General features: G+C 38.7%; 1 protein-coding gene across 2 annotated transcripts; it reads left to right on the top strand.

Moving 5' to 3' along the window:
* The first annotated feature begins 2,528 nt into the window (after positions 1 to 2,528).
* STEAP2 (STEAP2 metalloreductase) lies at positions 2,529 to 23,353 on the top strand. 2 transcript variants are annotated; one of them, XM_056484609.1, is made up of 5 exons: positions 2,529 to 2,851; positions 6,741 to 7,250; positions 8,881 to 9,408; positions 11,019 to 11,183; positions 17,361 to 23,353. In XM_056484609.1, the coding sequence occupies exons 2-5, from the start codon at positions 6,759 to 6,761 to the stop codon at positions 17,643 to 17,645; spliced, it is 1,470 nt and encodes a 489-aa protein (XP_056340584.1). In that variant the 5' UTR covers positions 2,529 to 2,851; positions 6,741 to 6,758; the 3' UTR covers positions 17,646 to 23,353. The 2 variants fall into 2 exon arrangements, with proteins under 2 accessions (XP_056340584.1, XP_056340583.1); XM_056484608.1 differs by having other exon boundaries at positions 6,729 to 7,250.
* Positions 23,354 to 26,198: the final 2,845 nt, after the last annotated feature.

Here is a 26,198-nt window from a genome sequence, read left to right as displayed (position 1 = left end):
ATTCTAATTTACAGCCTCCTTATTAAGGCTTTAATTAAAACAAATTAAGAATTCTAAGACTGTCATTGCTCTGATTTTGTGTGATATCATTTTGAGGCACATGACTCGAGTGCTCATTTTCATGTAAATACTTTTCTGGTAACAGAAGTCACATAAAGTAGCATATAAAGAGAATCAACCACAAATAATGCAGGAAAGAACTTTCTGCTTTTTTATTTTGATGTATTTGTTGACTGGACTACAATTTTTGAGCTCATATTATCATAGCTGTATTGGCTACCAAAAAACAAGCCTGGGACAATGACTTTTGAATCAGTAGCAAAGGAGAATATTGGAAAATGCAGCAATATACAGCTGAAAATCAAGCAATACAGTTTCCATGCACCTGTTTACCAAAAAAAACCCAGAAACTTTAAAAAAATATGTTTTCAACATCAAGAAAATTACTTATTTAGTAATTGGGAAGGGGAATGAATGGCTTCTGAACTACAACAGAAAAGTGCCACAGTCATCTTTTCAAATTCTGCAGCATGATTGTCATGATTACATATGGAAACAGATGTTTGTATTGATTGCATGGTTAATTTTGTTTAAGTCCTTGGTTAAAACATTATAGAAACAAGTCAGCATGCACACACAAAAGATGAAAACTGTTACCTTCAGTGTTTCAGTGTCATCATATGGCTTCTTTCATGCACAATCACCTGTGCATTCATCAGTTTTTGCTGCAACGTGAGAGACACATTCTCATGTGGGTTGATCAGTTTGAAATGCATTAAAAACAAAGAATTGAGGATTATACCTTGTTATATACACAGCAGAGGTTAATGGAAGGTAGAATTTATTAGGTAAATCAGAAGATGTTAAAATCAGAAGCTATGCTTTTACAGGGAAAAGTTCCATTTGTCTTCAACTGGAAATTTCCATGTCAACAAGATAGAATTCAGATCTTGGGGCTCAGCTTTGCTGTTAAGTGGCTAAACCATGTATTTCTCATTTTGAGTAACACTGAGCTTAGAGCACAGCTCCCACCTACATAGAGTATACTGGGCACAGAGCAAACATGGGGAGTGACCTCCCCACTAACCAAACCTGGGAAGCTATTCTGGGCTGCAGGGACACCCAGCACTCCCCTAGAATCTGTTTTCATGAGAAGGGTGGTGAAATGCTGGAATAAGTTGGGCAGAGAAGTGGTGGGTGCCCCATCATTGGAAACATTCAGTCAGGCTGGATGGAGCTCTGAACAACCAGATCACTAAAGATGTTGATGCTCATTGCAAGGGTGTTGGACTCTGTGACGTTCAAGGGTCCCTTCCAACCCATATATCAGTTCTGTGACATATGATGGTACGATTCCACAGCCCTGCAGCTGGCACTGGTTGCAGCAACACCCTTCTGCCAGAAGAGCAAAAGGAAAGGGGGCTGGTGATCAATTCCTGCTGAAGAACAGCTTGGGCAAAGGCAGGGCAGGGCCTGGAGGCACGTTTTGCCCTCCAGGCCATGAGCTCATCTGGGGATGAGCCAGCTGCTCACAGCTGCTCCTGTGTCAGCAGCACCCCAGGTCCAGCTCTGCTGAGTAACAGAATTGCTAAGGTTAGAAGGGACCTCTGGAGATCATCTAACCAACACCTGTCGAGGCAGGGTAACCTAGAGCAGGTTACACAGGAAAGCATCCAGGTGGGTTTTGAATGCCCCCAGAGGCAGAGTCCACAACCTCCCTGGGTGGCCAGTTCCAGTGCTCTGCCACCCTCACTGTGAAGCAGTTTTTCCTCATGTTGAGGTGGAAATTTTTGAGTTTTGGTTTATGGCAATTGCTCCATATCCTGTTGCTGGGCACCACTGAAAAGAACCACTCTCTTGACACCCGTGAGATATTTCTATGCATTGATGAGACTCCCTCTCAGTTCTCCAGACCAAACGGGCCAAGCTCCCGCAGTCTCTCCTAAGAGAGATGCTCCAGATCCCTCATCATCTTTGCCGTCCCCTGGACGCTCTGCAGTGGTTTTTCTTGCACTGATGAGCCCAGAATGGACTCGGCACTCCAGATGTGGCCTCAGCAGGGCCGAACAGAGGAGGAAGATCACCTGCTGGCCGCACTCCTCCCGATGCCCCCAGCACACCACCGGCCCTCCTGCCGCAAGGACACACCTGCGGCCTCACGGTCCCCTCGCCACCCGCCAGGGTCCCCGCGCCCCCGGAGCCGCCCGGCCGCAGGGGGCGGGTCGCAGCGGCGGCAGAGGCGCCGCCTCCCGCCCGCCCGGCACTGCGGGCCCGGCTGCGAGCCGAGCGGCGGCGGCGCGGAGCTCCCGGCGGCCGGGCGGAGGTGAGCGCGCCGGGCCGGGCGGGACGGGCCCCATCCCCGCCGGGCCCGCGGGGCTCTCCCTGCTGCCCATCGCGGCCGCGTCCGGGCGGGCTCCGGCGGTGCCCGCGCCCCGCGGAGCGCTGCGGCCCGGGCTCGGGCAGCCGCGGGGCGCTCCGGTACCTGGCGGGGCCGGCGAGCCCCCGCCCCGCGGCGGGCGGGCCCGGCGGCGCTGCCCGGCTCCGCTGCTGCCACGGGCGGTGTTGTCGTTGCAGCTGGAGATGCCGGCCCGGCCCGGGGCCCCGCCGAGCTGCCCGGGGCTGGATCTCCGCGCCCGGCCCGCCGCCAGCCCCGCGCCCCGTGAGTGCCGCCCGAGCGGCGCCTGCCCGGCCGCGCTTCTCCTTCATTTCCCGGGAGCAGCTCTTCGCGCGGGTCACCGCCTGGCTGACACAGCTCTGTGATGTGCTCCTAGCTAACTGAAGGGCATATGACAAACCTATGTCACTTTTGTTAATTTTTATAACTCCGGAATCAGTGAGTTCGTAAAAGAAGGTCGGTTTTTTTGGAATCTGTTCCTGAACAATCTACCTCAGCTGCTTCTTATCATTTGATTCCCATTTATTTAATATCTGATTGCACAACAACTTGATGAAAAATCTGTTCAGGGATGAAATTAAGCTTTGTTTTCCTTAGTGGTCCTCCCTCCTTTTAGCAATATGTGTTTAGTCTGCCTGTCTTGTAATCTCTTTAGTTCTGAAGATATTGCTTTGGTCAGAATTTTAAGCATTGTGGGCTGATTTCTTAAGTGTCTGCTGACTTGAAAATCCTTATCTTATCTTTAACTTTATCCTTTACTCTAAACTTACCTTTTCCACTTTGACCTCACCGTCTGTCTCCTTGTAGAAGGAAATTTCTTTAAATTTAAACCTATTCATGGTTGACTTTTCTGCTGAGCGCTGAAATAAAGAAGACATTTAACAACTCATCCTACTTTGTATGAGTTATAACTTACTGCTTTTCCTTTTAAGTTATTAACTTTGCCTTCTGCCTTTTGTCTTTTTATGGCATTTATGGAAATTTTACTTGTTGCCATTTATCTTCTTCACTAGTTACAAACTCACTTCTGTACCATCCTTGTTCTGATTTTATCCTTACATGATAGCACTGTCTCTTTGTCTTTTTATAGTGCTCCTTAGCCATGCACACAATTTTTAGTTTTTTGTTTTTTTTTTTTTTTTTTTAATCTTGTGTGATTTTTCAGGTCAGGAAAGATCTCCTGTTGCATATATGTGAGTCTTACACACTCTTGCCTCTGAATTGCAGTTGTCCATTTAATAGTCTGTTTCAGTAAGCTCTTGCTCTCTGCTCTTGTCCATCTCTTAGATGACTTGTCTAAAAGTCACATCAGCCTGTTCCCTGAGTGTTTTTTATGAATTCTGTTAGTTTGATTCTGTTACACTGCATTTTCCTTAGAACAGGCAGTGAGAAACTTTGGCCAGCAGGCCAAATTCAGCTCACCAGAGCAATTCATTCATTAAGTCCTGTGTGTCCACTGTCCCCAGGATCCTTTGGACTAAAACTGAAAGTAGGCTGCAGCATGGTTAAATGGTACTGGTACACATTTCCTAATGGTGGTTCTCTTTCAGTCTCAAAGTTTTGCAGCACGTTCTGGTTAATGTATGCACTGAAATGGGCTGCTGTAATCACATGGTGAAAGCATACATGCTCTGTCATATCCAGTTACATCTCTTACCTCATATATTCTCATTATGTTCCTGGGTGCAAACCCATCCTGATACAGGAAATACTGGTAGTTTGGTCATGTGTTAATTGCATTTCAGGTCACATGGTAAGGAAAAAGTCAATGCTTTTTTGAGTGAATACATAAAAATCTTTGTGCTCTGCCTCTGCCAGAAGCATTCACTGTTAGAACCTTTTCTTTGAAAACTAAGTTTGTGGTCACTTTCATGTATTGCTTTTTCTGAATGCAGTTTCAGTGAGTTTGTACCTTCTAGTCAAAGCTGAAATGAAAAGTGCCCATTCTCCTAGTAGCTTTCTCTAATTTCTGAAACACAAAGCTACTTTTTATTGTGGGAAGTTGTTCACCACACATGCTATATTACTAGGCAATGTCTTGTTAATGACCCCCACTGATGATTAATTACCATCATATCAGCTCTTGGATGGTGGCTCAGGAAAAGGTTCTGTGTATCTGTTGTTGACTGCTCCCAAGACAGCAAGCTTACAATTTCTTTTTGCTCCTCTCCTCATTGCTTCCTTAATTTTCAGAATTTATTCCTGTTCTACGATTATATTGGCTTTGCCTGGCAAGACTGGTAGCAGAATGGCAAGGAATGCTGTAGGGGTGGTTTCTGTGAGAAGCTGCAGGAGTCTTACCCTGTGTCTAATGGGGCCAGTGTCAGCTGGGTCTGGGATGGACTCAGGACCCAGCCCATCAGCAATGGTGGCAGCACCTCTTGGATAACATAGGTAAGAAGGGGAAAAAATGTAATTGCAGCTGCAGAAGTGAGGATGATGTGAAGGAAACAACTTACATAGACACCAAGGCCAGCAAAGAAGGAGGAGGAGAAGGTGCCCTAAGCACTGCAGCCTGTGGTGCAGCCCATGAGGTTCATGGTAGAGCAGAGATCCACCCTCAGCCCATGGAGGAGCTCCACACCAGTCTAGGTGGGTGCCTGAGAGGAGGCTGTGACCCCATGGGAAGCCCACACTGGAGCAGGTTTCCTGGTAGGGCTTGTGACCCCATGGGGAGCCACCCTGCATCAGCCTGTTCCTGAGGGATTGCACTCTGTGGAAGGGACCTCACTGGAGGAGTTTGTGAAGAACTGTGTAGCCTGTGGGCAGGACTCACACTGGAGAAGTATGTGGAGGACTCTTCTGTGGGAGGAACCTCATGCTGGTGCAGGAGAAGGACTTCTCTTCCTGAGGAGGAAGCAGCAGCAGAAACAGCATGGGAAGAACTATCTGTAACATCCATTCTGTCTCCCTGTGCTGCAGAGGGGGAGGAGGCAGAGAATCAGGAATAAAGTTAAGCCAAGAAGAAACTTAGTGGGGTGAGGGGAAGGTGTTTCTTTAGGATTTGTTTTACTTCTCATTATCCTGCTCTGATTTTGATTGGTAATAAAGTGAGTTAATTTCCCCAGGTAGAGTCTGGTGTGCCTCTGGTGGTAATTGGTGAGTGATCTCTCCCTGTCCTTATCTGAATTCATGATCCTTTTATGGTATTTTCTCTCCTCAGCCCAGCTGATGAGAGGAGTGATAGAGCAGCATCTTTTTGGACACCAGGCCTCCAGCCAGGGTCAACATCCCCCAACAATGCAGAGCTACCTAGGTCATAACTGTGGTTTCATGTGAAGGCTTCCCTCCCAAGGGTTGTTTTGTTGCATTTTAATGTCTTTGTTAGAGCTTTACTGCAGTTCTGTGACCAAGGATATAGCAGTATTTATTTTATTTTTCTGCAAGCCTTAGCTTCTGTTCTTCCAAACATCCCTTACTACACTGAATTTGAGTCCTGAAATTATCTTCTCTTTAATTACTGTGTGAAATCTGTCTCTTCCTGCCATTAGCTTTTTATGGAAGGCTGTCCCATGTGTTTGTCTCCAGGATTTATCTTACTTGCCTGGATAGAAAATTGTTTTAAGCATATTTGTGACTCATGGCCTTGAATCCTTTACCCTTGCATCCACAGTTAATCCTTACACATCCATGGCTAGACCAAGCAGTCTGACCTAGAAATGTCATTAGTCATCTCACTACTAGGTCTTGATAAACTTCTTTCTTGTTTTTGCCATTGGATCCACATGGGCTGCCCATTTTCCAGGCTGACAGGTGAGTATGTCAGGTAGATGTTTGTCATGGTGTCATGACATTTGCAGCTTTCAGACCTTTGCATCTCCTCCTTCATGGCCAGGAGTGGATGTAGCAGTAATAACCTGCATAAACTCTTAATGGAATTCAGCTTCCATGTACTCACTGATCTCATGCTGATCACAGGCTAGTGCTCTCTATATTCTACTGTTTTCCAATTTTCTTTACATGTTTCTACTCATTATTCTATTGATCATTAGTTTCAGGAGCACAAAGTTATCTTGTGGGCCAGTATTCCAGTGCAGTGGAAGGTAAGAAATAGGAGAAGATGAAAATACTGTTGTTTACTTGAGTAGCTGTATTATTGAAGTGCTTGAAGTACTTTATGTTTCTTGTTTCTCCTTCTATTGGTGACATATTGTAAAACAAAATTAATTATCACATACTTGATTAAGGAGAAAATATAATATGAAACTTAGAACCAAAGATTTTGCTTCCAGAGGTGTTAATGGATATTTTGGTCTCATAAAATTGTATGATGCTGACTTTTTCTGTTGTTTTTTCTTTTTTCTTTTCTTCTCTATTTTTTTTTCCTCTAAAGAAATAATTTTAGGTTTGGTGTCTTGGAAGTATGGAATCAATCTCCATGATGGGGAGTCCCAAGAACCTCAATGAAGCTTTCCTACCAAATGTTGCCAATGGCATCAAGGATGCCAGTAAGGTCACAATAGGCATCATTGGAAGTGGAGACTTCGCTAAGTCATTGACAATCAGACTTATCAGATGTGGGTACCACGTGGTCGTAGGGAGCAGAAACCCTAAACATGCTGCTGACTTCTTTCCCCACGTGGTTGATGTCACTCACCATGAAGATGCAGTAACTAAAACAAACATCATTTTTGTAGCCATACACAGAGAACATTACATCTCCTTGTGGGATCTCAAACATCTACTTGCTGGTAAAATTCTGATTGATGTCAGCAATAATACAAGAGTAGACCAATATCCAGACTCCAATGCAGAGTACTTGGCATCACTTTTTCCTGATTCCCTAATTGTCAAAGGATTCAATGTCATTTCAGCTTGGTCACTGCAGTTAGGACCAAAGGATGCCAGCAGACAGGTAAATGTTTTTATTTGTATTAATTTAACTTATTTTTAAGATGAAAATGACAGGAACTGAGTGTAACAGCCAGAACTCATGAGATTTACATTCCCTGACTTAACATGCCTAAAATGTTGGACCTTTCACTTACATTTAAGTAGCCAATAAAACCTCCAGAGTTTAGTTCATCCCACTGTAAGGCAAATGAAGTAAGTGGTGCAGTTTTTTCCTGTGTTGCCTGATTGTCTTTAAAGATTGCAGAGGAAATGTGGATACTATCTTAGGGTGAAAAATTGACCTTTCAATGACTACAGACAGAGGAGAAGAGTTAGGTGTTAATGTTTTCTACAGGAAATATGTTCTGTACTTTATACAAGGGTAGAGACAGTCTTTCCCAGTGTGTTTTAGTTGCAGCAAAAGAGATGCACAGAAATCTGAGGTCCTGATCCCAGAACTCGGAATCAGCTGTTCTAAAAATACTTGCATTCAATGTAGCAGCAGAGTGATTGAAAGATATTATCTAGCTTTTAGAGTGCCCCAAAATCATAAATATGAGGGAACAGAAGGAGGCACATATGTTTCTAAGTAATCATTCATTTGATCCGGGGCTGCTTGGGAACATCATGTTCAAATGCCTTCCCAGTATGTTCTGCACATCCATCCTGCATATGGAAAATGCACCTTTATGTTTTTTTATGCTGAGGTGATGTAAAGGATTTAAGCCTGTGCAAGCATGCAGTCCTTCACAGCTTTATGAAATCCGAGAAATATGTAAGAAATAACTAATGTAACATGACTGCTGGAGACTAATTCAGTTTTCTGGCACTTCACATAGATTTAAATGGAAAGGAATTGATATGGAATTAGCATAATTTAAAAAAAAACTTCACCATACTTCTTTTATCCCCTTTCAGAATAGCACTACACTAAAAATAACTCACATCAGTCAAAATAGATCATATTTACTTCAGTGCAGGTGATCAGCAAATAGTGTTGGGCAAACTATATCCCATTGTAAATTTTAACAGAACCTTCAAATACTTTATAGCAGTACACTTCTTTCACTGTATAATTAACTGGTCTTTAGAACAAGTTCTTATTTGGCTGCTGGTTTTTGTCTTTTCTGTTAAATGCTCAAATCTGAAATCTGTGGAAATCTGGGTTGTGAAATTAAGCTGAAATTGTTACCCATGGAGAGATTACACAGTTTGCTGCTTCTCACTCTGTGTATGCTATGATTGTTTAAGGATCATTGTTCAAGATTCCTGTATTTTTGAGAGATTTTGGGTTTTCTCAAATGCTTTTAGCTGTTGCTTCAAGTTACTCCAGTCCTGTAGACATTTCAGTATGACAGGTTGTGGTGTACAGACTACCAAGACATCCCCCAGTATTAAATCCAAGAAAAAGCCAATTTTGTTGTGGTTACTCTGTTGATAAACCAGTGTGCATATTTGCACTTTGGCTAGATTTTTATGTAATTTTATTGTCATATTGGTGATACGAGCTGGGATAAAGTGTACAGTTTTAGCAATTGTGTAGTAGCTTTAGTTTGGAAGCCCTTAAAGATTTTGGTGGGTTTTGCTGGTGTTTTGTTAACCTTTGAGTCTTTTTCTCTGCCTAAAGATAATTCCCTTGACTTTCCCAACAGGTCTATATTTGCAGTAACAACGTTCAGGCTCGCCATCAAGTTATTGAGCTTGCCCGTCAGCTCAGTTTCATTCCTGTTGATTTAGGGGCACTGTCATCTTCAAGGGAGATTGAAAACCTGCCTCTGCGGCTGTTCACCCTGTGGAAGGGGCCTGTAGTGATTGCCATTAGCCTGGCAACATTTTTCTTCATCTATTCCTTTGTCAGAGATGTCATCCATCCCTACATGAGAAATCAGCAGAGTGACTTTTACAAGATTCCCATTGAGATTGTGAACAAGACTCTGCCAATTGTTGCTATCACTTTGCTTTCTCTAGTGTATTTATCAGGACTTATTGCAGCTGCCTATCAGCTTTACCACGGCACCAAGTATCGGCGGTTTCCTCCTTGGCTGGACAGCTGGCTCCAGTGTCGGAAGCAGCTTGGGCTGCTCAGTTTTTTCTTTGCAGCAGTGCACGTGGTGTACAGCCTCTGCTTGCCTATGAGGAGATCAGAGCGCTACTTGTTCCTCAACATGGCCTATCAACAGGTAAGACAGTCTGGTTCAATAAGCCAAAAATGCCTTAGCTGGGTGAATATGGCTCCTGAATGCAATAATTGGGTTTTTCTTGATCTGTTCTATTGCTTTTGGCATAAAATGTTGTGGGTAATCTTATGAATAGGTGGTGCCAAATTAGGAGACTAAAAGAAATACCTGTGCATTTTGCCCACCTTGGGGGTCAATCTGCAGTCAAGTTTGTGTGACAGGGGGAATCAAGGACATGTCCTATTGAAATTCCTGATAACATATGCATAAGAAGAGTGTTGGATAGACAGGATAAGAGCAACAGCAGGAAAATTTTGAAGCATGGTCCTTTCTATGTATACTTAACACATAGGGCAAGTATGTATACTCTAAGTGCATTTACAAATACATGAAAAGTACAAGGGCAGATACTGTAATCATACTTACAGATACTTCTATATTCCAAAAATAAAAAAAAGAAGATGCTGATATTTTGTAACATTTTGGACCAATGCTAAAAATACTTTATTTTAAAATTCTGTGGACATCATCTATTGCAGGCAATAGAAATTGACTCATAGTTTCCAGGAACAATTGATCTTGCATAACCCTGAAACATTCTCCAGCAAATTTGTCATCCTGTAGAAGAGGGTCTCATGCTGTTATCTCAGTGAGACAGCTTATTGCAACCTTTAAAGTGGCAGAAAAGCAGAATTGCCATTCACCACATAAAACCTGTAGGAAAGAGAGATGTGATAGAACATAAAGGAAAATCAAATAAGGAAATAAAATGAAATGTAACAAATTAACAGGGAGTGTCACAAGCTCCAAAAGAGTATCATCAAAAACTGAACTTAAGAGAAAGATGGGAAGGGCAAAACTATATTAGGCAGCAAGAAATCGTAATTCACACTTAAAATTAGTAATACTAAAGGATTCATTGGTACTTTTACTAAGAAATTATCTTCATTTTAATGATACTGTAAAACTCTCACTTGCTGGTATTTTTCATGCACCTTTTTCAAGACATGTCCTATTGCAACAATTAACCTGGAAGTGGAAAAAATAACTGAATATCCACTTTCTTAGTTGTTCAGGTCCTCAGTTGTTTCTTTTTTCTGGTAAAGCTCTCCAGAAAGAACTATCTTGGAAAAAGCTGATGTCAATAGTGAAAGAGAGAAACAAGCCTGGACTCAGCATAGAAAAGCTGAAGGAAATTATGCTAAACTCTTTCTAAATGTAACAAACTAGAAATAAATTGCAGGTTTATCCAACTTATGTTGCAGAATTTAATTTTGCAGTGTCTGAAGAACACAACTCCTTTTTTACAGTGTATAAAAGTGTGCAGAATTACCCAATTTTGTAACAGTATTGTTGTAAATGGTATATAATGTTACATTTTCTTTTAGCATCTCATCTAAATTTCCATGTTTAACATATTTTTAATCTGGCAAGAGCCAATACCAGAAGTAAGCAAATAGCTGTTTTTCTCCCAGGCATGAAGAAACCTCTGAAATATTTGACCCCATTTAATAGTTGTCCTGTGACTGTGAACTTTAAGTCAGCAAAATAACTTCTGTTGGTATTTTTAATATTCTTTAGAATAAAGTTCTTCCTTTCTGCTCTTTCATCAGGTTCATGCAAATGTTGAAAATTCTTGGAATGAGGAAGAAGTGTGGCGAATTGAAATGTATATCTCATTTGGAATAATGAGTCTTGGATTGCTTTCTTTGCTGGCAGTAACTTCCATCCCTTCAGTAAACAGTGCCTTAAACTGGAGGGAGTTCAGTTTTATTCAGGTGTGTTGCTTTTTTAATAAGGGAGTTTTGGTGTTAAAAAGAATTCCCTTGATCATGATCAAGATCATGAACAAAAGCTTATTGCAATGTGACAAAGAGCCTTTTTTCCCTCTGTCTCTGGTAATTCAATAAAAACAGTTATTTAGCAAATATGTTATTATGAAGGCACATTAAGCATTTCATGAGTGTTAGAACTGGACTTTTCATTTTACACTTCTTGATCTTAAAGAACCAATATAACAAGGACCAAATGTTCACTAGTCTATTTCTTTTCTGTTCTTAGAATTTCTTGCTAAATTCAAAGATAAATTTGGACAAACCTACTAAATGCAGTGATACTGATGAGATACTTGTATAGGTAGATGCATGCAGCTATTAAAATTGAAGATTTAACTTGCCCTGCAGGATTTTCATTGCACAGCCTTCTGACAGCCATGGTGCCATTGTAAGTTTTGCTTCCTGTCTGCTGTGGGACTTGACACAGCTCTCAACTGCATTATTCCCATTAGCTGAAAATACCCACTAGTAAAAACGGAAGCTTTGCTAGTTAAAATCAGAGGCTTTTCGAGGCCCTGGAACACCATCTGCTGCATGTCTTCCTCAGGTAATTACCTAGAACATGCAAATCCAACCAGCATTAAATACTGAAAAATACGGGCTTTAATGAGCAGCTCCATGCTTGCTCTTACACATAATTGCCCATAGTTTTAGGTAGCAGTCAGGTATAAGAAATTTTACTAGGATTCAGTCGGGTGAAAATTCCTAAGAGTGCACAGTTTTGGGGTTTGTTATGTTTTGTTTTCTGACTTTGGCTTTAGTACTGTAGTCTTGGCTCAGTCTCTTCTGATTAACATTTTTTTAAGGTTAGCCTAATAGTATTGCCTAATTCTGAGTCCTGTTCACTTCAGAATGTGGGCACTGACTTGAAAGTTCAGGGCTTGGGTTGTGCTTCATAGTTTACAGACTTTTAAAGAGATGGTGGGGAACACTTCAATGGCTGTAGTTGTTTGAGGTCTGCAATGTCTTCCCTTATGATTTCCATTGCTAGAAAACTGCAGGTAGACCTACAGAAAGTTGGCTGAAAAGTTTTTCAAAGTGACAGAACTGTTTATTCACAGTCATATTCTGAAGGCTTTGAGCCTTCAGAGAGACTAAATACTCAAGTGTATTGTTAAAACATCTCTGCCACTTAGAGTTCTCTGTGTGGGGACAATAGTACTGCTGTTGGGTGATATAAAACATTAGTACAAAAGGGAAAAATATGTATTCACTTGTGAGTAACATGATGCCTTTACCCACTAATAACTTACAGCCACAAACACAGCATTTTTGTCTTATTTTTCCTTACTCATATTTCCAAATCTCATGCTTGTGTGATTGAGTCTAAACCCACAAAACAATCACAATGATGTATCTACAACTACTTACTTATTGCAGTTATTTCCATTGTAAATTAAGTCAAAATAGTTTCATATTTAAATAGTTATGAACTTTAATGACCCATCTGTCAGTATTTTGAGGAATTTGTTTGGGAGTAAGTTGTTTGCTCTGGATGTATGTTACAGTTCATACTGCATGATGTGCAGAAGATAAAACTGATATTGGTAATGAGCTATGATTATTTGCAATTCTTAATCACAAAAGTATTGACCTACTAAAAGTTTACTTAATAAGTATTTACTTTGTCATTAATTCTCAGGATGTAAGTTACTCTTCATTTAGTTACTTGTGAAAAAAGTCTTCTTGCCTTTTTCAATCAGAAAACAGACTTTCAGTGATTACTTACTAGAGTAAAAGGAGTCTGTATGTCTGTGTAAGTTTCACTGTCCCCAGTATGCAAGGAGAACAGATAAAACGTTATAATACTTCCTCTCTTTTATACTTTTCTTCTACTGAAGTGCAGTGAAAGGAAATTAAGGAAAATGGAACTTAAATTTCTCAGTCTTCTCTAAATAAGGGGAACAAACAACAGAACTACTAACCTGTCATCCCATTGCTGCTATTCTTTCAGCTGGGAAAAGCAGTATGTCTCTAGCTTTAGTCCTGAATCTCAGATGATTTACCACAACAGCTGCTGAACTTGTTTCACATCTGGCAGACAAGAATCAGTCAGTCAGCACACTCCGTGTCCCACTTCAGCACTTCCCATTCTTGCTTGCTCATCTTAGCAAATGCAGTTTCATCATAATAAGGAATTGGCCTCTTCTAAATAGTTTTACCACTAGAACATACTCATTCTTTGAGTCCTACTAGGAAAATCTGAGTTTATTAAAATGTGCAGTATAGACTAGCCTTGTTCCAGCAGAATAAGCCCTAAGCAGCATCTCCCCAACCTACAGTAATTCAAAAGTCTTTGAACACACTCTTCCTAATAATCTAAAGAAACACCAGTTGTCAATATTTTTGCACAGAAGTCATTGCTGTCTTTGATATACTGAATTATTTTGGAGATGTCTCCATCTTACCTAGCCTGGTTTCAAACACAGGTGTCAGCAGCCCCAAAAATTCCAGCCTGCTTCATCAAGGGAAAAGGACTTTGAGAGGACAAGCAGTGCAGGCTCCGCTCCTTTACTGCATATGAACAAAGTGAGATATGAGAAGGTTTAATAGTGCAAAAGGAAATTACTGTGTCAGTCCTATAAGGAGCTAAGAGACCAGCAGAAAACAGGAATTGCTACAGTCCAGAGCTGACCACTGTACAAAACAAAGATCTGATTACTTGAAAGGAACAGTCATAACATCCAGATAGAGGAACCACAGAATGAGACGGTGATGAAGAATTTTCTCAGTAGGAGACCCTAGATGATTGAAACTCAGTGTGAAACTTTGCAGTGACCTTAACATAACCCAGAGCTGAAGTTTACTGAGAAAAGCAGCAGGGAAGAAAGCTGGGGCTGATAAACTAATGCATCAGTTTTCTTAAATGCCACTTCAATATTCTTATTTTTCTCATCTAAATATATTTGGATAAGGAGCAAAGGAAGACTTAGGCAAGAAATACAAAAGAATTCATATTTTGTCAGAGCAGGCAAAATAAACAGCTTAAACCAACAACTGTAAACAGAAAAAAAAGACATTTATTGAAACCAGTCCTTGAGTGTTCACATAAAATACAAGGAAATGGAGAATGCTGTCTGCAAGCTATGCTGCACTGGGTCCTTCAGTCTAGGGAGGAAAGTTAAACTGTAAATACATAATGTAAACATAAATGATTGCTGCTTTTGTTTTCCAGTCCAAGACTTTAAGTCCAAAAGCCATCCTTTAAAGTGCCAGTGAACAGAGCAGATTGGTTTTGAAAGCTAAACTTCATGGTTTTTAGCAAAAAATTACACAAATCTGCCATTTGAGTGGTAGGAAGCTGACTTTTTTTGTACATACTCCTTTTCTCTACTAGCACAATCCTAAAGTTTTCTGAAGGCAGTGTGAGTAAAGTATTTCTCATACATTCACTTTGAGGAAGGGCTGCCCTGCCTTGGTTCTCCCACAAGAACAGGATATTTTTTTCCCAGAGTAAAGAGGACTGAGGCCTGAGTATTTAGCAGGTTTATGGGTAAGATTCCAGTCACAGTTTTTAAGTTTAGCAATAGCCTGTAACACAGAGAATCTGAAGTATATCTTGCATAAATGTAGAGTTTAGAAAATATATTTTTATATATAAATTGCATGGAACTACTTGACCATTGTGAATGTAGAAATTCTTGAAGCAGATTTGCCCCACAGCATGTTTTTGTCTCTAAATATGTACATTTTGCTGGTAACATTTTAGGGGTTTTTCTCTTTCATCTTTCCTGCTCCTCTGACTTTTATTGGTTCCTTTCTCAAACAATACCAGTTTGTCCACTTTATCAGTGGCCTTGGCTGGGAATCTCCCATATTGGCTAAAAGCTGACTTTGATCAGGAAGGAAAAGAAACAAAACAGGGAGAACTTAAAGAAAAGCTGAAAGATTTGGGAGTCTATAGGAAATGTGCTAATCTATTACTCAGCTTTCAGGAAACACAGTATTATCAAAGATAAGAAAGCAAAGCAGCCAAAGATATTCTTCCACTTTTCCCAGCAGCCATCCTAAAGTCCAGGCAGAGGGTTGCCAAGAATTACAACTGATACTGCTGCTCACTGCACTGTTCAATGTGAATTTACCAGTGAAGAAACAGTGTTGCTTCTTGCTGCTTACAGAAATCCTGTGCCCTTACAGGAATTATCATCTGGAGCCTGGTAATGATAATTAAGGGCCCAGTTTAAGAACATAGCATTAGTAGCTGACAATCTATAGCAATGTCTTTGTTAGTTTTTTAGAGGTGTGGTTGAAATTGTGCAGTATACACTAGCACATGCTCTACCAACACTTCTGAGAAGCATATGGCAGCTCTTCACAGTGAAAAAAAAAGAACTTAATACAGGTGTATCATATCTTTTTCTTGTCCTTTTGTTGTTAGTTTAAAATATACTTCTGATTATGTACTTCTTAGTTCCCATTTTGACCATTAGATAGAAAGACATTTATAGATGTCTCAAAACTATAGCTTGCAAATGGAATTAAAATAAGCACTAAAATAAAAATAACTGGAAATGGCTGTATAATATTTTCCTTCTGTTTCTTTTTTCAAGAATTGTTATATTTCTCAGTAATCCTGATGAAGAAATGAGGGATATGATTCACTTGTGCCATTCTCCCTACAGGCAGTGGTAAAACAATGAATTCAGGATAGTCATACCAACAAAAATCTGCAATAACGTATTAAAACATCAGGTTTGATCATATTGTTTGCTGTCCAAATTTCTTACCAGAAGTTCCATTCAGATACCACATATGCCATTTTCATATCCTCAAGTGTTTGTCTAAGTATTCTGTTTACTATGGGATATTCTGGGAACAAATTGTTTTTTTAAGAAAAAATATGCACTGTATCTAGATATTAACAAAACAGCCCTGAAACCATTGGCAAAAAAAGGTCAAAAAACAGGGTACCAGTCCCAAGAAATTAACAGAAATATTTTCCTTTTTTACCATTAGAGCTGTGAATCCTTGCAGATAGTATTAGCTCAGACATTCTTCTTGCCTTAGAAACTGCTTAATCTTGAGGTAGAAGGAATTAATTCTTTCACTACCTATTATAGACCCTTAGGCTGCATTTCTCTTTGCTGTCTGTTTGCTGAAATTAGACCATACGTTGGTAGCCTAGTTACCTTAATTAATGCTCCTTCTCTGTTTCAATGATGTTCTACAAATGTTTCCCAGCCAAGTTAGTCATTAAATTAGTTTAGGCCAGAAGGAGTTTTTCTTCAATTGATCACCACCAGAAGTCAAAGAATAGTAGTATTCTTTTATCATGGTTTGGGAAAGTTTAGGTGGATGCATTGTCAAATCTGCAAAGCTACAGGGTCCTTAAAAAAGCAGATTCACAGAACTAGTGAACGACCCCTATTATCACCACCTTCTGTGGCAAGGTCTAGATTCATGTGCTGAGAGGTCCTTCCTCTGCAGGCTGCTGTGGAAACCCTCTCTTTCACCTTTTATCCAGCACTGCCTGTTAATGGTAAGCTACACCACTGCTTTGTGCTATTACGCCCAAGCCCTGCAGTTCAGATATTCCTGTTAACCAGTCACAAGAACTGATGCAGAAGGTAAAGGGTGGTTTGTGCTAACATCAGACAACTGGATGTAGGCCTTTGTGAGGCAGAAGTAAGCTGTGCATCTCAGAGTGATAAAAATATGCAATTTTAGGCCAAATCTCTTCAACATAATTACATTGTTCCATAAACAGGAATCTTGGAAATTATCTATCCTCATAGTTAAGATATAGGAAACTTAATATCCAATCACAATGGATGTTGTTCTAGTAACTACACTGGAATTGTTCCTTATTGGCATACTTACCCTGAAGTCGATTTCCATTACTTAGAATTTGGGTAGACATAATTTATTTCAGCTTTGACTAAGGCCTGTAGATGTTAGCAGAGATACTCTGAAAATCAGGGCTCAGTTCATCTGTAAATTTCAGAATGTGAATTTAAAACCATATATTGCTAACTTAGTGTAGTAAATAGTTAAGAGATTTTAACTTGATGTCTAATAGAAATGTTAAAATAATGCAAATAATGTGTTAGAGCTGTCAGGTGAAGGACCAAGTGCTATATTATATCTCTTTTTTTTTTCCCATTTTCTCTTTCTTCACAGTCTACACTTGGATACATTGCTCTGCTCATAAGTACTTTCCATGTACTGATTTATGGATGGAAGAGAGCTTTTGAAGGAGAGTATTACAGATTTTATACACCACCAAATTTTGTTCTTGCCCTTGTTCTGCCTTCCATTGTAATCCTAGGTAAGATCGTGTTACTTTTGCCATGTGTGAGTAGGAAACTGAGGAGAATTCGAAGAGGATGGGAGAAAAGCCATGTTATTGAAGAAGTAACTGGGTCTGTTCCACATCTCTCCCCAGAAAGGATAACTGTAATGTGATGATATTTGTTAACACTGTTGTACATGTTTGGACTTTGGTTTTTTGTCATAAATGTGCATTTTTAGGAGTTTAGTTAAGTAGGAGCCTATGTAAAGTCTCTTGCTTGACATGTATTACAAGCTCTTACCAAAACTATGAAAAGTTTATAACTAGAAGACTACTGATTCTGATAACTACAAAAATATTTTTGTTTTGGATTACAAAGGGCAAATGATTATGAAATTAAAAAATTTTAATGTTCCTTTGCACAGTTATGTCACAGCAGTATTTTATTAGAAACAGGCTTTACAGATTTTTTTGACTGAGAGCGTGTGTGTCAGAGTGTTTATTAATATGACACTTTATGGGCAGTGTTTCTTCTATTAAAACCACATTTCTGGGTTAATGAGTTCAGAATGTAAAGTAAATTCTTCAGGAAATAACCAGAGTTTGAAACAAATTCATTTGTAATGATCACAGAATCACAGAATGGTTTGATTTGGAAGGGACCTTAAAAACAAGTTAAGTTCCAATGCCCCTCTCATGGGCCTTGACATCTTTCAGTAGATCAAGTTGCTCAAAGCCCCATCCAGCCTGGCCTTGAACGCTTTCAGGTAAGGGGCATCCACAGCTTCTCTGGGCAACCTGTTCCAGGGCCTCACCACCCTCACAATAAAGACTTTCCTCCTAATACCCAATCTAAGACTACTTTTTTTTTCAGTTTGAAGCCATTCCCCTCATCCTGTCACTACATGCTCTTGTAAAAAGTCCCTCTCCATCTTTCATGAAAGTTTTCTTCAAGTACTGGAAAGCTGCAATTAGATCACTCCTAAGCCATCCCTTCCAGGCTGCACAAACCCAAATCTCTCCACCTTTCCTCACAGGAGAGGTTCCCCACCCTCTGACCATCTCAGTGTCCCTGCTCTGGACTCACTCCATGCCCTTTATGCCCTTCCAGAGCTGGTACCCAGAGCTGGGTGCTGTGTTCCAGGTGGGGTCTCTCTCACCAGAGCACAGCAGAGGGACAAAACCTCCCTGCCCTGCTGCCCACGCTGCTTCTGGTGCAGCCCAGGGCACGTTTGTGTCTCTGGGCTGTGAGTGCCCATGGCTGGGTCATGTCCAGCCTCTCACCCACCAGCACCCCCAGCTCCTTCTGGGCAGGGCTGCTCCACATCCATCCATCCCCCAGGTGCAGCACCTTGCACTTGGTTAAGTGTATTATTGCACATGTACAATAGATTTTTTTGTGTGTGGTTTTACACCATTCCATGATTTGAATATGCAAACCCAGTTTCAATTATTTTACATATTGTAAGCAAAGGATATTAAACTAATACTGTCTTGGTTTTTTTCCAAAGTATTTTGTAGGATTTTAGACCGTTGACATCTCTTTATTTCCACACATCATATAATGAAGATTCAAAACTATACTATACATTTATAGAAAGATATGTGTGTAACCTAGTTTTTGATTTTTCAATGATTTTAAAATATGAGGAAATATTTTAAAACAAAAAGAAAAGCTGAGAATTCAGCCACAATAAAAAATCCATTTTCACTGTGAAACTTCCAATATATTGGAAGCATCACAATACTCATGTTCTGTATGTATCTCCACTGGAGCTTCAGTTATTATAGATGAACTACCCAGAATGTGTCTTAAATTCTTAGTATCTTTTTGTGCAAATCCAATCTTCTATTTTTATATAAAGGTCTAACTTTTACAAGTGTCTCTGGGATATGCCTGAAGTTTTGAGAAACCAAATTATTTTTCTTATCTTAAAAATCTCTAAACCTTGACATTTGCATTTCCTGTTGGATTCTAAATAAAGTTCACAATTATGTATTACTACAGCTGTATCAGTAGTAATTACTCTTCTCTAACAGAACCAAACTCAATTCATACCTTTAGGCTGCTACTGCTTAATTAGCAAAACTTCTTTTTCAGTGAATCAGATTGTGTATTTTGTCCTAATTTTCTTGTATTAAATTATATTTTTCTTATCTATATTTGCACTGTTTAAAAATCTCTGATTTTCTTAGCTGAACCTTCACTTATTATTTGTTGCTTTGTAAGAATTTGTCCAATGATGCATCAGAAATATACAGAATTAAGCTTGAATTTATCCTTAAACATCACTGGTCCTGTAAATCTCATTATCTCTGCTTGTAATGAAACAAACAGCTTCACAGAAAAAGAAAATTCTAGAATCAAACTCTGCCCCCAGTTATGCCAACCTAAGCCTAAAGAATTCATGTTAGTTGTTCTTAATTTCAAATTCAAAATATCTGCAATATATTTTTTTTTTATTCTAGTATCCAGATTCTCCAAACTTACACATCAAGTCTGGGTTTGTTACAAAAGGAGAAACAGTTGAGCTTCCTTTCATTTTAAGCATGTTCAAATCTAGAGATGAAAAATAAAATACTTGCATGATGTTTTTTTCAGAATTAAAGCATTTTTATGTTTTTAGACATGTTTTGTATTGAATGAGAGGCCAATGGATGCTTCTTGAAAATGGAGGTTTGTGAATACATTTTTTGAAAAAATAACTGTTACATGTGTCAACAGATATTTGATACTTTTTTTTAGTTCACAAATTTTCAATTTCAAGTAGTTGGAAAGCTCAGATTTATCCTCTTTTTAAGCCTTGGTGATGGAGTCAATTGGAAGGAAAATGATTTTATTTCACCATTTTTGCAAAAATAAGTTATAATAACGACTATAATTGGTCAGGCTAATGTCTTTGAGACTTATCTCCAATAGCTGACAAGTGGCACATGTTTCCAAAAAGAAAGCAGGTGTCCAGTGATTTTTTTGCTAACATAACTTCTCAGCCTCTTGGAAATCAATAACTTTGGATTTATTTGAGACAGGTGCTGCATCTGGATTACTGTATTTAGTAGCTACATTCTCCAAAAATTTATCAAGCATTTTAGAAATTTGAAGTAACAATTACAACTTCTAACTTAACTTTGTCTGTAATTGCATTCCAAAAGGTGTCTATTTCTTAAAAGGCTTGCAGAATTGAATGTCCTGGACTGTTTCCTATTTCATTATTGCAGAGCAAAACCCACACACGGTTGAAGCATTGTGCTTCATTCCTTTAAAGAAAATGAACTTTAAAATCTTAGCACACATCAAATCTTGGAAAGTTTTAATGGGATAAATACTACTCTACGTTCTACCCTAGTCTTGCACATGAAACCTAAGTAAAATCACTAGAATTGGCTGGTATAACTGGGAGTAGAATTTCATATCTCTGAACAAATTTAGGCAGAAAGTACTACTGTTGACAATCTGACTACATTTGAAAATTGAATATGCTGCTATTATTTTACAGTAATTTCACATTTCTGTAGAATATGTAATTAACATTCATGTTCCCTACAATTATTTAATTATTTTTATGCAATTGTGATAATATTGCAGAACTATGATATTGTACTAACTGAATATTACTGTCAAAGTCTATAGATATTGTACTGTAATGCATCCACTGACAGTATATACAGAAATGTGTTGGCCCTCTTTCCTATGCAAAAAGTTACTTCATCATTAAATTTCTTCAACAGTGATTAAACTGCTCAATTTTAAACTGCCAAAGATGTCTGGAGAGAATAGTGATGAGTCATTCCTATTTTCAAACTGTGTAGAAAATTAAAAATTTATTTTAATTTTATATGTTATTTGAAAGGTTGAAATGTTGAAGTATTAATAAATAGACAATATTTTTAGATCAACTATATGAAGGCATTTTGTGAAATATTTGTGCTACAAAAATGGCATCGTTTCCTGTTAGGCCATGTATTTACTTCTAACTGGAATAGCATGTTTACTTGTGATTCAATATTTTGTAGTGTTCTTTAAGGACCAGTTCACTCTAACAAGACACTGTTAAGCCTGAAGGTAAATGATGCTCATGCATTTAGCACACTTTATATCCAGCATATGTTTAGTCCCACAAGGGATCTTTATTCATCTGACCAAACACATTGATTTCTATAGAACTCACCATAGGACTTCTCATTGGAAAAATACCTGAGGCTAATTGTTTCGTTTAGATTGCCTAAATATAAACAACTAAATTAATTTAGACATCTTAGTTACTTAGGAGAATAAATACATATTTTAAGGAGCAGCTTGCTATAAAATTATTTTTGTGTAGTTTTATATAAATTACTTAACTGCCTAATGAAAATAAGTAATTAAATAAGCCTAATTTCTCTTAATTATTGTACAGTTAAAAAAATAGTGCTTAATATGTGATACAGAATTGTACATGTATTATAAAATGGAGATTTCTATTTATTTAGCAACAGGTTATTTGTTTTCCATGGATATTAAGCTATTCTTTCCTAACATTGTCTAAATGAGTTTTATTACAGATTCCATGTGTCTTTAATTTTCTCTTACAGTTCTATTAACTGTGGCAACTGTGTACAAGTTAATTAAGTGCACATGTTCTTGAATTATTTAGCATTTTTGAGTTATTTCGAGATTAATTATTTTGTAATTGTTTTGCAAGTTCTTCAGCTTGTGGTAATGGTTACTGTGAATTGGTGCCACATTTAATTTTTTTCTTCCAATATTGTGAATTATATGATGTGCCAACATAAGAAAGTACATTCATATTTTTATTTGGCATTAATTGCCTATAAAATAGTGTGTCTCGATATTTGTGTCTGTATGGTATTAGGTGCCCAACTAGCATTAAAGGAAATAGTTAATTAATATAAGGCAATGAGTTCCCAAGTGGCAATAAATTTCACAGGTATGAATATAATTAGGAAACAGCTTTCCTCTGAAAGTTAGATATATCAGGTGCATAAAAATTAGATGGATTCAGTTTTTCAGTGTAATATTTTCACATATGCAGTGGTAATGAATACTATGCATAGGTCCTTGTAGACAGTGCATCTCCTAATACACAAGGTTTTGATTTCTTGGCTGTTCATCCTGTAGTATTTTCTATCAATGTAATGAATATGTTGCAGTACTGATATTGTATCACCATATGATACTGCTTGAATTCATTAGATTAAATTCATTAGATTACAGCCTTTAAAATAAGTAACACGTTTAACTGACTTGAACAATGATCTCTGTCATTATATATTATTTCTCATGCCTTGTTGGCAGTGTCTTACAGTGAGCATAATATGTCTCCCATGTGTAATATTCTCTTTGTAGTTGTGTTTGTCAGACTGTTTGTGCTGTCTCTCTGAACAGGGCTATTATAAATTATTAGTAATGATCTTATCTATTTTTCCATACACTGTGTTTTACACAAAAAATCAATAAAAATTCAGTGTAAGGTATTTTGCTTTTTCTTCTGTGCTTATGCAGAAAAAAATTTAGCTTGTGTTTCTTTCAAATATATGGGTACTCTGATCAGCATTTTCTCTGAGTGATAAATGTGAATGTGAGTTCATGGAAGTATTCTAAGGGCAATTTATTTCTTTTTCAATGTCTGGATAACAGCTTTTTCACACAGACACACCGGATAGCTATATCCCTTATCCTGCTCTAAGGCATTCTCCATGGTTTCAGAACACAAGTGAACACTACAGTACTATCAGCATATATTCAGTCCACTTTTCATTCAACAAGAAGTTTGGCCATGATGAGATTGCTAGGCACCAGTATGTTTGCCAAGTGTCCTGCCATGTGTATGAAATAGAATTACTGTTATTAAAAAAAAAATAAACAAAACAAAAAAAAACACTAGGTGAAGCACTTTGCAGTCCTTCTTTTGATCAGCAGCACAAACTGTTCTGAGTTCAGAGAAGGAGAGAGGCATGGGTCAGTGGAGCTGGCAGAATTTGCATTGCTTTCACATTAGGCTACAAAGACTTCCCAGACTCCCAAATGGAATATAGGTATTTTTAAAATTCAGAACATTTAATATTGGCTTGTGCCATGCCTAACCTAACAGCAACATTTTGGACCTTGAAGTTTTTCTTTTCTTGGCTTTTATTTTTTTTAATCTCCCCATTTCTCTCTATCTTAGTGCTTGTTCTAGTGGATGTTGATATGTCAGCAGCTTGGGCACCAAACTGACTCTAGTCTTACCTTGTGCTGTACAAGAGTGTAAATTCTGTGTCCTGGATTTACTGTGTTACTTTACAATAATAAAGATCAGTGTGAAACTTCTCAATTCCATACCACCCCATGACCTCAACATTGTATTTTAATAGTACAGGTAGGTAAATCCAGATGTTGAAAGCTCTTTTGACTTGATGGGTTTAAGGCTGAGTCTACTGCCTGCCACTTCAAGGTCTTTTCCTTTTATTCTGTGAATATCAAACACAGAAGATCTGTCAGAACAGACAAAAAAAAAAAAAAAAAAAAAAAAAAAGGACAATGGAAAGGAAGTCAAGGAGTCAAAGAAAGAATCTTAGGAATACTGATTTCTGTACTTTAAAGTCCTCAGTATCATATTTGATAGAGTGCAGGTGGCTTTGGACACAGTCTACAAGTTCAATACATCATTTGACTAGAGCTGAAGACCCTCACTGCAGCACATGAAAGGTTTATACTGAGAAACAGTCCTGTAAAAGCTCCCAACCAAATTTGTAAAACAGTGAACAGCGCCTCTCAGGTGCTAGAGGAAATAATTCACTCAGCAAAGTCAACAGGAGATAATGGCAGACTTAGATATCTGACCGTGATCTACGAACATGCAGCTGTGTCCTACACACAGAGTCCTGTGGTTTCATGAAATTTAAGTTTTAACTCAAGAATAGAGTTTTCTGTGTCCTTATGCCAAAATAGTTTGTCCGCAGTCAAAACAGAAATCCTGTCTACATCAAGTCCACTTTTTTAACATATTTCTTAGCATTTGTAAAACTGAAAATCCAGTACTCTCACAAGTAAGGCCTTGGTGTCTTGAATATTTTCATTACCAACTGAAGAGGTAGATGTGATAAAAATACACAAGATTGGAGTTTATTAACTTTTGAGTAAAGATTTTCACAGTTGATTGCAGGATTTTGAGGACGGGCATTTGGTGTTTGCCAAGGGCGAAAGAATTCCTGTGGTCGAACTTGCATAATGTAGTTTTCATCCTAAATTTTAAAAGCTTCATGTTGAAGAAGATGCGCAGTGAGCAAATGGAGCTTTACAGTATGATCTTTGGAACAGTGAGCCAACAAGTGCCATGTGACTTAAACTTATAATTTACAGACTAAGTTGCCCAATTTAGGTATATTCCCTATACATTTGTCATTCAAAACACAGAGCAAACTTGAAATCACTTAGGCTACCATAGAAATAAATGCAAGCAGTTTTTTTATATAAGCTTTAAAACTTTGAATACATACAACTTGAGTTCCTATCTGGGCACCAAGGAAAAAAAAATATATATAATCCAGCTTTTTCAGCAAACTGCCCGCAGACCTATGAGCACTGTCAGCACAATTAAATCAGATGCTTAATAGAAAATCTTGTTCCATTCAGTGTAAGCCCAGATACAAAACAAAATGTTCACGGAAACAAATATTTAAGTAGAACAAGTAAAGTGGTTATAGTAGTGGAAAGATGTGTGTATATGGAAGGATGAAGAGTGTCAAATACCAGCTCCAAGGCTGGCAACTACCTTGTCACATCATGTGAGGGCTCTGTATAATGTGCTACAGGTTCTGCCTTCGTAAGATCTGTGTTCTATGATTGCAGCTCAGGATGCAATGGATGTCAAAGTGGTCATTACATTTTCTAAATTCAGAGTCCTGTACTATGCTAGGCTATATTTTTGCCATCATTTTGGAGTTGCAAACAGGATGAATTTCTACTAAACGCAGAGTGTGCGTGGGTATTTTTGTGTGTACACAAATACATGATATTGTGTATTTCCCCTTAGATGGAAAGAGAACTCTAAAGCATATGTGAATACTAAATGTGAAATGCACCTTATTTCTGCAGGAGGCAGGTATGAAATGGGAGGGGTGTAGCATGCAAGCTGGGAAAACTGAAAATATGGACTGCGTTGGTTATAGCTGGAGCCATAAAGGTGTGTTTCTTGATTGTTATCAATCACTTCTTTTCATACCAAACCATCTGGAGATTTAAACAGCTATCTTAGCATTTGATAAATTTATTCATATATTCAAATATTTGGAATATTTACATTATATTTATATACATTTATCTTCCGTTTGGAATCACTGTAGTTAATTATTTGTCAAGGAAAATTGAGGTTGGCATCAAGAATGCCTGCACTCAAAGACTTGGGATACATATCCATGTGCATATCCAACGTGACGTGTGCAACTTGCCAAAGTTATCCAAATCCTGGGAAAGGCAGCTAAAGGGAGCAGTCCAGTAGAGCACCTAGGAGCACACCAAGCGCTGTGTAGTCCTTGAATCTCAGCTGTCATCTAAGCCTCAAACAGCTGTTCACTGTTTGCAAGTAGAAGATATCTACATCCCCTCACCCTTCTGTTCCTGCCGTTATTACTTTTTTGGATTGGTCGATGCAAAGAAAAGGTTCCTTTCGCCCTCTTCCCCGCTGCCAGGCTACCCCAGGCAGCGCTTTCCTGTCCGGGCTTTGCCATGGTGGCGTCTAATGGAA

Source organism: Oenanthe melanoleuca, chromosome 2 (assembly GCF_029582105.1).
Source record: "Oenanthe melanoleuca isolate GR-GAL-2019-014 chromosome 2, OMel1.0, whole genome shotgun sequence".
In the NCBI taxonomy this organism is placed as follows: domain Eukaryota; kingdom Metazoa; phylum Chordata; class Aves; order Passeriformes; family Muscicapidae; genus Oenanthe; species Oenanthe melanoleuca.
This window is presented reverse-complemented; position numbering and strand designations above follow the sequence as displayed.

What these genes read in the sequence shown, in the direction of transcription:
- STEAP2 (XM_056484609.1), top strand. Translation starts at nt 6,759, where the DNA reads ATGGAATCAATCTCCATGATGGGGAGTCCCAAGAACCTCAATGAAGCT. An exon ending in CAAAGGATGCCAGCAGACAG is followed by an intron (nt 7,251 to 8,880) that starts GTAAATGTTTTT and finishes CTTTCCCAACAG; the next exon opens with GTCTATATTTGCAGTAACAA. An exon ending in GGGAGTTCAGTTTTATTCAG is followed by an intron (nt 11,184 to 17,360) that starts GTGTGTTGCTTT and finishes CTTTCTTCACAG; the next exon opens with TCTACACTTGGATACATTGC.